The 13282-nt window shown below is 26.9% G+C and overlaps 2 protein-coding genes across 11 annotated transcripts in view; one reads left to right on the top strand and one right to left on the bottom strand.

The window, feature by feature from the left end:
• The window catches only part of LOC127281559 (muscle-specific protein 300 kDa), a 175545-nt gene that overhangs the window by 43579 nt on the left and 118684 nt on the right, over positions 1–13282 (top strand). The gene's annotated exons all lie outside the window — the stretch shown is intronic.
• Positions 5462–12768, bottom strand: LOC127281566 (juvenile hormone acid O-methyltransferase-like). Of its 3 annotated transcripts, none has more exons than XM_051305318.1 (5): positions 12333–12639; positions 11443–11614; positions 11208–11340; positions 10769–10916; positions 5462–6680 (listed from the first exon to the last, which is right to left on the bottom strand). In XM_051305318.1, the coding sequence occupies exons 1-5, from the start codon at positions 12520–12522 to the stop codon at positions 6481–6483; spliced, it is 843 nt and encodes a 280-aa protein (XP_051161275.1). In that variant the 5' UTR covers positions 12523–12639; the 3' UTR covers positions 5462–6480. The 3 variants fall into 3 exon arrangements, with proteins under 3 accessions (XP_051161275.1, XP_051161274.1, XP_051161276.1); XM_051305317.1 differs by lacking the exons at positions 10769–10916; positions 11208–11340; positions 11443–11614; positions 12333–12639 and adding exons at positions 6824–6971; positions 7083–7215; positions 7678–7849; positions 9345–9688 and having other exon boundaries at positions 6210–6680; XM_051305319.1 differs by lacking the exon at positions 5462–6680 and adding an exon at positions 10335–10613 and having other exon boundaries at positions 12333–12768.

Below are 13282 nucleotides of genomic sequence, written 5' to 3'. Positions count from 1 at the left end.
GTACCATTCTACTCAGGTATGAGTACCACTTTCCAGTATCCGGGGAACCGGGGGCCATACTGGCGGTCGGTTACCGTTTAAATACGAAAACATGCACCACATATATGCCGCAAGACCAACCGGAAGGTAGTGATTTCCGAAAAACTCGGAACTACTTCAGGTCAAGGCAAGCGGCAACACGTGCCGATGCCACCATCCTTTACCATTAGCCTATTGGAACATCACGATTGAACCATTCGGCATTTTGGGATGCTTATTGACCAATGTTACACAGGTTTGTTAATTGTTGGCAGCGGCGAGATTGATGCCAGAAAAACTCTAAAGCAAACCTCCTTAGACAATAACAGTTGCAAGTATAACACAGATCACCGTCCTTTACCATTACCATTACGAGAGTTTACTATCATTACCGTGGCTTGACAAAAGTGGTAACAGCAAAATTAAATTTAAAGTTTATTCCAAACAGGCGGCCTTCATCGCGGAGGTTAACAAGGCTGTAGGAGCTAAACTCTGGTTCCGCAGCCGCGAACTTAAAAGTAGCGATCAGCTACTTACTTTATCGAAGTTGAGAGTACTGTTCCTCTAGGTTTTAAGAGAACAACTCTCCCAATTTTGACTGAGCTGTGCGGCTAACGTTGAGTGGCTCTGCACTATTGTCAATGAGGCATCCGTCTGCTCAACAGTTTTTTCAGTCCTGCGACCATACCATTGAGGAATGAAGCTTGCGGTTGCTGTCACCAACCTAGATGAAGCGAAGAGACTAGAAAAAAATTGGTGTCTATAAAAGTAGGTTTTTTCTGCAGCAAGATCAAGAGGAGAGTATAATCACGTCGTAGTAAGCGAAGTATTCAGTGTCAGATCTTGAGGAAGCTAAGAATACCCCAGTAAAAAAAAAGAATTGGGAGTAAGCGAAAAGAATTGGTGGTAACTTAAGCTGAATTCGGTTTGGTGAAAAAACCGAATTGGAACGTTACGGTGAATTATTTTTTTCTTACTGTGAATTCTTTTCTCTTGAACATTTGAATTGACGTTTGTTTATTCGAGTTTGCATTATAAATGAATAAAATAAATGTTTCGAAGTCTAAAAAAGCCGATTTGGAATAAGAAATATATAATTTTTTTAAAAGAAATAAAAGTGAAATGTGACAGATATACCGACAATTTTATCATGTGAGTAGTACTCATATGGTAAATTTATCATATGAACACTTCACTTGATAAAATTGTCGGTGAATCTGTCACACTTCGCTTTTATTTCTTTTTAAAAAATTATATATTTCTTATTCCAAATCGGCTTTTTTAGACTTCGAAACATTTATTTTATTCATTTATAATGTAAACTCGAATAAACAAACGTCAATTTAAATGTTCAAAAGAAAAGAATTCACAGTAAGAAAAAAATAATTCACCGTAACGTTCCAATTCGGTTTTTTCATCAAACCGAATTCAGTTTAAGTTACCACCAATTCTTTTTTTTTTACTGGGACTCTCGCACGAAGCAAGAAAAAATCTGACAGGAAGATCGCGTGAGGGAAAAAAACGGGGCCTCATAAAGCTGGACGGCAGTTCCATGGACGAAATAGTGTGAAATAGGGTTTTGGGGGGGGTATAGGCGCCTGTAAAATCAGACCTTCAGACTCCTACAGTATTCAAACTAGTACGCAATCTGAGTTTGTTTCTCTAAAAAAGATTTTAAAGTCATTATAATTGCTATGATTAAATGGTTACATGTGAACATCCGCATGAAGAGGGACCACTTTGTCGATTACAATAAGGATTACTTTTGCGTGAACATTAATAATGCGAATATCGCTTTTATGAATGAAAGTAAAGTGGTCCCTTTTCATTTGAACGTAAACATATATTATTTTATATTGCTACTTGATTGTAGAAGTAATAATGGATACCTTTAGGAGACAAAAAAGTCTAATTAGATTTAGGATCAACTCGGGTAACAATTCGAAGTATCGAATGTGAGATTACATTATCACCAATCAAAGTGTATCATTATACCACGTTCTTTCAGCACTTGCAGTAAATCGGTAATCTATCAGTCATCGTGTAACCTCTTCTTCAATGGGCGTATGATGATATGATGACATTGTACGATCATTAATATTCTCCTAATTAGTCAACACGTGTAATCAACTAGTGTATGTCATCATTCCTCTAGCTTGTCAGGTTATTTCTTGGGTTCATCACTAAAATAGTGGCGTCGAATCTTATTTGTTAGGTTTACGAATTGTTACATTTTCACTTCCCAAGATATTTAGGAACTAGTAACGCCTCTTTCTGAAAAAAAATGTATTTTTAACAATTTAGAAATATTTCATTTCGATATTTCTAGAATTTTAATGAATAATCTTTTCAAAATATTTCACTTAAAAATTTGTAACATATTTCATTTTTTTATTTTGCAAATATTAAAAATAATATGTCAGTAATTTTTCATCCTCACATTTTCTCAACATTTCGCTGAAATTTTTCGTACAATCGGAACTGCAATATTTCTTATAGGCGGACATTTCATTGTTGCATCAAAATTTCATGGACCTTTCATTGAAATATTTCGAATCTTTCAATGAAATATTCAGGACAAATTCAGGAAATTTTATGTGCTGTGTGGGTTGCTTCTTTTTGTATAATAATATTTTCTTTTTAATAGTTAGTTATAAAAACATATAACGTATAGTTTGCTGCATAATATTTACATTTTTTAACCTAGAAAAGTATTTTCTTTTGTACTCATCTAGTTAGATGTATTAGATGTAATATTTTAAATTTAGCTAATAACAAATTAAAATATTAAATGTCAAAAAAACATTGACCAGTGAAATTATATAAGATAAATGTTTTATTGGTGATTGGAACCTGTTATCTTAAAAAGATTAAGGTAGCTACAAAACATTTTGCAGTAGTCTCCATAAAAAGTAAATTATTTCTTCTACAAGGTCACTGATAACAAGTTTTCTTTAGAAATAGTTTTTTTAATCCTAAAATTATATTCTTAATTTCTAAAAAACTAAACAACGTTAAATTAATATACTATTAAATTTTTAGTTCAAAATCATAATATGTTTTGGATAATTTACTGTATTAAATTTGCAGATTTTAATGAATTTTACAAACATAATTTTCGTATATCTTTTACAATTTTTTAGATTATTAGAATGGTTAGTGGATCTGTAAGATTTATAAACTGGTTAGATTATTTTTTTGGATACATTTATTAATTAGTTATCTATTCGTTGATATAATATTTACATTTTCTTTTTTATTTTTGAATATTAATATATTTAATACTATTGGTTTCTATTTCCGATTAAAAATTTTAATAATAACTAGAAGATACGATTGTGTACAGTAAATTGAGAAATTAATAATCACAAAGTGTGTGTACTTGTGACGTTTACAAGGTCGAGGAAATATTAGAGTTGTTACGGATATCATCTGTCTGCCGTCAATGAATTCAATACATGACCTAGAAAATAAGATTATAAGAAGTTGAAAGCTACTATATATATCGTGTTTGTAATGTATACGCAACTAGTCTATCTAGTTTCTTTTATTGCACTACTTGCATAAATTTCCCATTACTTTATATATATAAAAGCAGTGTATTTTTATTAATTAACATTTCCTTTTTTTGCTCCTATAAATAGCTAAAGTTTCATTCAGAGAAATTAATTTTAAGACCCTTTCTTTCTTGCGGATAAGAGTATATAAATTTATTATTTAACATCATCTTTAAAAACAATACAGTGACATTAATTTAAAAAAATATTACTGTTACTCAAAGAGATGGTTAATATATGTTAAAATTTTTTAACCCTCTATAAAATTTTTCCTCCGATTTTTGTAATATTTTGTCTTGTATAGTAGAAATTAATAATTTAGGAAACACGTGTTTTTTAAAAATTGAAAATTTTCTTTTTTTTTAAGTGAAAATACAAAAAATAGGAAATGTAGATCAGAGGAAAAATATTGTATAATTATGTTTAAAAATATTTAGATAGTTGATAGTTACTGAAAGATTTTTTAGTTCCACATATTTTCCATGCAGTATAAATAAATCCAACTCACTTTGTCACACTGAGAAAAATGTTTAGTCAGAGCAACCAAAATTTGGTTGGGCCAACAAAAAAATTTTGTTGGTATTTAAGCAACCAAACTATTTGTTTGAGTCAACCAAAAAATTTAGTTACAAAAACCAAAATTGCCTAATCAAACAATATTGTTGCAAACACTAAATTTTTTTCTCAGTGTATACAAGCTGGCAGCAAGCTTTTTGCAAGTTTGCTGCAAACTTGCTTAACTACCTTGCCACAAGAGGACAATTTGTTCCATGCTCTCCAAACTTGCTACATGTTTTCACTGCAATCTTGCAAATCTTGCACGACAAACTTCCTGCAAGTTTTCGTGCTGATTGAGTAAAGGAGGCATAAATCTTAAAACAACTTAAATAAACAGATTAAATTTTGTAATTTTAAAACATAATAGGCAAACATTATAGATTATGATATCAATCATTGTGAATATACAGTAAAAGGTGTATTAAAACACTTCAAAATTCAAAATGATGGATTTTTGTCTGACATATTGGATCCACTATTTTGAATTTTGAAAATCTGACATCAGATTAATAATTAGCGACCCCGAAAACTCTCAGATACCAAGTTTTGTAAAAATATTGATTATTAACTTATTTTACTAAAAATAATGCAATAAAAATAATAAAATAAAATTTTTAAATAATTATAATATTACACGGAAAAACTTTGTTTAAGAATCATTCTTGAATTTGTTTCGGAATGGAGGATATGAGAAAAATTTTGCAAAATTTACAGAAAAATACAAAAATCATTGAAGAAAATACTTGTATTTTTATTATGACATTGGAAGACTTCTTGTTAATGCCGCGATCGGAATATCTCAGTCACTGGGCGTTGAAAGTTTTTTGAACTGTTTTAGAACATAGTAAAAACAAAGTCTTAAACCGTTTACACCTTAAATAAAGCCCATATGTTTTGCATAAGTCTGTCCTTTTTTAATTGGTCTGAGTCCGTTTACACCTTAAATTCAGCCTCAAAAATAGGCTGAAATCAAGATTTCTTTTTTAGTGTGAAGACACAGTACAGTAACCAAGCACTAAGCGTAAAGCGGAGTTTTTGGACTCTCGAGGACGTGGGATCGAGTCCTCCCAAAGTAAATTTTTTTTCTCGCAAACGTAAAAATTTATTCTAAAACAAGTTCAAGACTTTCTGTAGTGAGTTTAGGAAGTTGTCTTGAATTTCTCTACAATTCTTATAGAAATATTGCTTAGAATTTTTCAAAGAAAATATAAATAAGATTTCTTAAATTATTCTCATATCCTCAGTTCCTGAACAAATTTAGGAATGATTCTTGCACAAAGTTTTTTCCGTGTATTAAAACTAATTGTTAGAGAGTTAAAATTTTACAATTTACACTTCATCGCACTGACAACTTTATTAAAATCACTTCTTAATTGCTATGAACGTACATTTTTATACTGCATAAAGTATTATACATATATAAGTTGTATAATAAAACGAATATTTATGGATTTTGTGTAGAAATATCTAATCGTTTTTTTATAATCATTAATGATTTGCTACAATCATTTATCAAATCGTCACCATCATAACAAAAGGATATCCATAGGATATCCATATCAATGGTCGATATCCTAGAATGGTCCTCAAGATATCTTGGGATATCCATAGGATATCCCTAGGATATCCAAACCGCTGGTCTGTGGGACATCAACAGGACATCCATAGAATATCCACAGGATATCCCTAAGACATCCGCAAAATATCTATTGGATATTATATCGCAGGATATCCATGGGATATCCTCAGGATGTCCGTGGGATATTCTTAGGATATTCACGGGATATTTAATATCTCAACATATATTTTTAAAGGTTAAAATTGTTAAGCTAATATAATGAATAATAATATAATAAAAATAAAAATCTTATGAGCTTCTAATTTATTTTAAATGAAGATTTGAAACGCATTTTTCAAAGTTTTTAAATAAACTCATGCACTTAATGTATAATTAATATTAATAGTTATTCGCTATTTGCGGGGAAGAATTTATATTGTTTAAAGCCAATTTATTTTCTGACAATATTAAGCATATGAATAAAGGAATGAATCACGAATGAGAAAAAAATTAGTTAATAATTTTTCAAATTAAACAACTTTCTCGAAAAACAAGTTGCATTTTATTTTATTTATATAAAATTTAATTCACAGAATATTCTCACTCGTCGTCTCATAATGACTTTAAAAACAGTATCCTGAGAATATCTTCTTGACATCCAGAAGATATACTGAGAATATCCTGAAAATATTTGTAGGATATCCTGACGATATCTATGGGATATCTGGAAAACATTTATGAAACACTAAAGAGAAATCCAGAAGCTTTCCTGTGGATATTCTCAGATATTCATGGGACGCAAGGCTTTTTAATATGTAACATAATTAATTTATATAAATCAAATATTTTATCCTCTTCTAATGGATTGTCATTTTTTCTAAATAAAACTGTTTCTTCCTTAAATGTTTCTTGAATTAAATTGTCCATGAAATCATTTTTTACATCGTCTGGCATTCGTGTTACAAAAGGATTAACAGCCTCAAACAGTTCTGCAAATAAATAAAAATAATATGACAAATAGAAAAAAAATTGAAGAATTAATTTTTTGAAAATTTTGAAGATTAAAATTTATTTCTATTCAAATAAAATAATGAATTTAGATACATAATAAAGTAAATATATTCAACTTTACCTTTTCTGTCGTTTTGAGATTTATATCCTGTTATTTTTTCTCTTATGCTACAGTGTAATACTTGAAAACCAACTTCCTGCAATATTTTTATTAAAGTTCCTCTTGGATCTTTGCTAAAATAGAGAGGAGTTATGAATCTCCTAGCATCCTGAAAGAAATTATTTTTTATATTTTATTTATGTTTTTTTTTAAATCTAATTGAAACAATTGGAAAAATGTTGAATGCATATATGCATTTTAATTAAAAATAAAAATTTACCTTCAGATGTTCCTTATATCTTGTACTTTTTGAAAGTTTTATATAAGGATTGTAACCGTTAAATAATAAAATATGTTGACTTATGAGAGTTCCTCCTGGTTTTAACATTTTGATTATATTTTCAAAAGCACATCTAAATTAATTGGAAAAAATTGATAAATAATTTATTTAGTTAGAATATTAATTTTTTTAACCCTTTCACAATTATGGCGCATATATAACACAAAAATCTCTAGATATAACAATAATAAATATTGTTTAGTTAACTTTAGCGCATTCAGTTTAGTTAGTTAATATTTCTTAAATTTAAAATGGCAGATCCAATATGGCGGCCATTTTTAGTAATCGTTTAAAAACCTTTGAAACTTGTTACTTAGGATGGTTTTTGTAGTATTGGATCTGCCATTTTGAATTTTGTCAATCTGATGACAGATCCCAAGGTATATCTAAAGCAAATAAAAACGGTTTTAAAATTTCTTCAACCGTCATATTAGGGCCACCATTTAAAATTTTGAAATAGTGGCATCAGATTCGTAATAGTTTTTCATGGATGTGAAAGGGTTAAATAAACAAGAATGTAAAAAATGCGCATTACTTTAAATCTGCAATCCAGTGAAGACAAAAGAAAGAAAATCCATGATCAAATCGTTCAATGTATTCCTCAGGCAAATCAGTTGTTTCAATATTCATTTGTTCGAAAGTTAATCGTTTGTCATCAGCATATGAAATCCGAGCACAGTCGACCATATTTTTTGAGACGTCAAGTCCTATTTTGTATCAAATTCAGAAATTATTCAAAGAGTTACTTTTTTTTTGAAAATTTGTAACATTAACCTTTAAATATTACAAGTAGGAATTTCTATAATAAATTGAATTCTATGATATAAAAATTATTTCTAATTAATATGTTATTATTAATTGTAAATAATAAATATTTTATTAAAATTCTTTTACTTCGTTATTTTGCAAGATATCATAATTTGAAAAAAAAATTAGTTTGCAACGACATTGATCAAAATACAGAGAAAAATGGGAGGCATGATTATGTTCTAAAAATCATTATTTAGAATTTTCATTTTATGGAATTTCATTTGTCATAATTATTTTTGAGCTGAATTTTTATTTCTTCGAATTAGTATTTTGAAAGAATTTTCATCAAAACGGTTTTCTATATTACAGAATATTTATATAATCAAAAAATTAACTTTATAGAATTTTTATTTGTTCGAATTTTTATTTGTCAGAATTTTTATTTGCTCAAATTTTCATTTAACATAATAGACATTTTAAATAATTTTTATTGGGTAGAATTTCATTGTATTGAATAAAATTTTCATTTGTTCGAATTATTATTTGATATAATTTCCATATAACCGATTTTTCATACTACGGAATTTTTACTTAACCGAAAAATCATTTAAGGCCAGGTGTAACTCGTCAAATGTAAACAAACAAAAAAATGTACGTAATTAATGACAAATTTGCGACAGCCGTTTTTTAAATAGAAAATAAAAATTGTTCTTTCTCTATGTGAAAATGAAAAATTCATATATAAAACTACTTGATCCAGTGTAATTTTCATTTTATTATAATTATTAATACTAGCGATGTATTCCTCGCTCGGTTATAGTTGTACTTATTGTTGTTTACTTTTTGTAGTTTATGTACATTATATATGTAATTTATGTTTTAAATTAATATATTAATAATATTGTATAAAATTTATCTTAATTTTGATCATTATCATTGAAGGATGAAATGACAATTGTTAAATTTGAAATGTTAACTTAATATAATAGAAGATTATTCATATTATTAGTCAAATACGGTGTCAGGCTGTAGTTTTATATATGAGTTTTCCATTTTCACATAGAGAAAGAACAATTTTTATTTTCTAATTAAAAAAAAGCTGTCGCAAATTTGTTAAATAATTAAGTACGTAAAAATTCTTTAAAATGTCCTATTATGTTAAATGAAAATTCGAGACAATAAAAATTTGAACAAATAAAAATTCTGTGAAGTGAATTTTCGGTTATATAAAAATTCTGTAATATAGAAAATCGTTTTGATGAAAATTCTTGCAAAATACTAATTAGAACAAATAAAAATTAAGCTCAAAAATAATTATGACGAATGAAATTCCATAAAATGAAAATTCTAACTAATAATATTTAGAACATATAATCAGGCATTCCGAATTTAAAAAGGTCATAAGTAAATATCGAAATTTTTTACAATTTAATATTGAATTTAATAACTTACCAACCATTTCTACATCATTAGATACTTTTGGTAAAATTAAATTTTTCGTATTGTTACCAGGACCACATCCAATATCCATAACTGTACCCTTCATTTTACTAACTTCATCGTTAAATTCATTCAACAAGGATGTAATCACCTCGTACTGAATACCATTTGAATGTTTCAAATATTCATTAGCTGAATCCATTATTATGTTGAATTAATGAATTATTTTAAGTTAAAAATTATTTTTTTTTAAGAAAATTTAAAACAATTTTCTACACCTTTATCGATGTAGTAGGGTGCAAGTTACACTTAAACACTTCGCCTATAATGCATAGACTACAAGAAAAACATCGAAAGATGAGGGCTTATATAGAAAACCATAAGACTGTATGAATGATATAAAAATGAAAAAAAATTACATCACACGGAATAAGAAAAAAATAAAATCTATATTTGTTTTTGATGATATCATATATATATATAGGAAAAATATATTGCGTAAAAACTGCCTAAAACCTAAATCGTAATAAAAATTTATAGATTAGATTGAATATACTATCCAAGGGATATGAATGCCAAAAATAACTATAAGCCACGTGTAATTTTTTGCCTTATACAAATGTATAAACAATATTATATATAGACATTTTATAATTATAATTTCTTTATGATTTTCTTTAGATATTGAACAACAACTATGAAGCAACTTTTTTAGTCTAATCTGTCAAAAAAAAAAAAAATATGTTGATTTTTTGATAGGCTGGTGGAAAGGAATTATCATTACATTATATATATACATATATATAACAATATATTATATTGTTAATTTTATAGCATCATTTTTATTCAGTAAATAAATTAATAAAATTCGATTTGAAATCTTTTATTTATTAAAGTACATAATATAAATAATATAAATCAAATAAAAACAATTGGAAGTTTTTAAAATTAAATTTTCGTCTTCTTAAAATGTAAATATATATATAAATATAAATAAAATATGTGGCAATTATTAAAATTAATTTTTCGTCTTCTTAACACGTACAAATATAAATACAAACAATAACATCTAGAAATTTTAAAATTAATTTTCCGGCTTCTTAACATATAACATAATTAATTTATATAAATCAAATATTTTATCCTCTTCTAATGGATTGTCATTTTTTCTAAATAAAACTGTTTCTTCCTTAAATGTTTCTTGAATTAAATTGTCCATGAAATCATTTTTTACATCGTCTGGCATTCGTGTTACAAAAGGATTAACAGCCTCAAACAATTCTGCAAATAAATAAAAATATTAAAATAATATAACAAAATGAAAAAAAAATTGAAGAATTAATTTTTGAAAATTTTGAAGATTAAAATTTATTTCTATTCAAATGAAATAATAAATTTAGATACATAATATTAGAAGTAAATATTTTCAACTTTACCTTTTCTGTCGTTTTGAGATTTATATCCTGTTATTTTTTCCCTTACACTGCAATGTAAAACTTGAAAACCAACTTCTTGTAATATTTTTATTAAAGTTCCTCTTGGATCTTTGCTAAAATAGAGAGGAGTTATGAATCTCCTAGCATCCTGAAAGAAATTATTTTTTATATTTTATTGATATTTAAATATGTACGAATTTTATGTATTAAATTATTATTATTTGAGCCAATTAAATGGTTTTTGTTTTAAATGAAGAAATTATTGTTTCAAATACAGTTAATTTAATTCAAATAAAAATTATTTGGTTCAAGTAAATATTTATTTGATAATAGTCAAATAATCGATTATTTAAATAAAATAACTTTTTTTTAGTATTATTTTAATAATTGACAAAATTCATAGCATGCGTTTTATTTTATAAATGATTATTAGATATACCTTTAGATATTCTCTATATTTTGAATTTTCAGAAAGTTTCAAATAACCATTATAACCGTTAAATAACAAAATATGTTGACTTAGGAAAGTTCCTCCTGGTTTTAACATTTTGAAAATATTTTCAAAAGCACATCTAAATTAAAGGAAAAAATTTCAAAATAAATATTATTCAGTTAGAATATAAATTTAAAAATAATTTTTTTTTTACATAAAAGAAGCATAAACTGAGCATTACTTTAAATCTGCAATCCAGTGAAGACAAAAGAAAGAAATTCCATGATCGAATCGTTCAATGTATTCCGAAGGCAATTCAGTTGTTTCAATACTCATTTGTTCGAAAGTCAACCGTTTCTCATCAGAATTCAAAATCCGAGCACTATCGACCATATTCTTCGAGATGTCAAATCCTATTTTTTATCAAGCGCGGAATAATTTAATCTTAAGAGCATTTGAACCTTCGTGACGTCACAAATCATGGCGCATGACACGCAAACTTCTCAGGTATGTGAAAAGCACAATTTTGAATATTTTAAAAAAAAAACCTTTTGGAAAATGTTCAGAATAACATAGACTATGTCTGTTATGTGCGAAAAATTCAAAATTTTGTGTATAAAACGTTTTTTAAACAATGTTTAAGTTGGTTGTCACAAGTAAGGAAAAATACACGAATTGCTTATATGTAGGCATTGTTTAAAAAACGTTTTAAACGCAAAATTTTGAATTTTTCGCACATAACAGACAGAGTCTGTGATATTCTGAATATTTTCCAAAAGGTTTTTTTAAAAAATATTCAAAATTGTGTTTTTCACATACCTGAGAAGTTTGCGTGTCATGCGCCATGATTTGTGACGTCACGAAGGTTCAAATGCTCTTAATAATTTTTTCTAACTTTTAACCACACTAGAAATGAATGTTTTTAATAAAAAATTTCTATTTTTTAATATTAAGAACTAAAATTTCATTCGAGTCTTCAATTGATGTACTACTACAAGAGAAAATTAGTTAAAGTGGCTTCACCAAAATTTTATATAATGTATTTTAAGAATAAAAATAAAAATAGTAATTTAATCATATATAATTAATTTTAATTTCAAAATCATATAAATATTGAATTTAATGGCTTACCAACAATTACTGCATCATTAGATATTTTTGGTAAGATTAAATTTTTCGTATTGTTACCAGGACCACATCCAATATCCATAACTGTACCCTTCATTTTACTAACATCGTTCTCAAATTCATTCAATAAGGATGTAATCACCACATACTGAATGCCAGTTGAATGTTTCAAATATTCATTAGCTAGATCCATTGTTTCGATTTATTTTGTTTTTATTTATTTTCAGAAATTGTTTTTGGAAATAATTTTCTAAAAATTGATTTTCAGAAAAATGAAAAAAAAAACCTTTATGATGTAGATGTATTAAGTATTTAGATACTGCCTGATGAATAGACTGCAGGAAAAACATTCGAAAAACAGGATTTATATAGAACATGAAATGACCTTGAAAATATATAGAAAATAAAGTTTCAATTATACTATTATTGTATCTCAGAATTTAAAAGTAATTTTAAAAGATTTAATTTGATGAAAATGATTAAATTGATGCTAAAGAAAAATAATGTTTCATAATTACTTGAAAAAAAATTGATATATAGATATATAAGGCGTTATTAATTCCCTAAGAAGCACGTAATATATAACCTCAACATCATGGTAATATTACATGTAAGATTCGTAATATAACGTTGAAATATTACAGTAATCTTACAGTGATCTTAAAATGTCCGCCTCAAGGTAATATTACCGGTAATGTTACTGTAATATTACGCGCTAATATTAAGGTAATATTACAGTAATATTGCAGTAATATTATACTGTAATATTAAGGTAATATTACAAAAGCATATTACAGTAATATTATGGGAACATTTCTTTACGAAAAAAATCTACCCATCCAGGGAATCGAACCCCGAACTCAAAGCACACGAGTCCAGAGTTTTACCAACAAGCCAAATTGACTTATAATATATTTACGTTTTTTATGCTTTATGAATAACTCAAATCAGTC

The sequence above is a fragment of the Leptopilina boulardi genome, unplaced genomic scaffold (assembly GCF_019393585.1).
Source record: "Leptopilina boulardi isolate dan_hultmark-lab unplaced genomic scaffold, ZJU_Lbou_2.1 LbouV2_273, whole genome shotgun sequence".
NCBI lineage: Eukaryota > Metazoa > Arthropoda > Insecta > Hymenoptera > Figitidae > Leptopilina > Leptopilina boulardi.
This window is presented reverse-complemented; position numbering and strand designations above follow the sequence as displayed.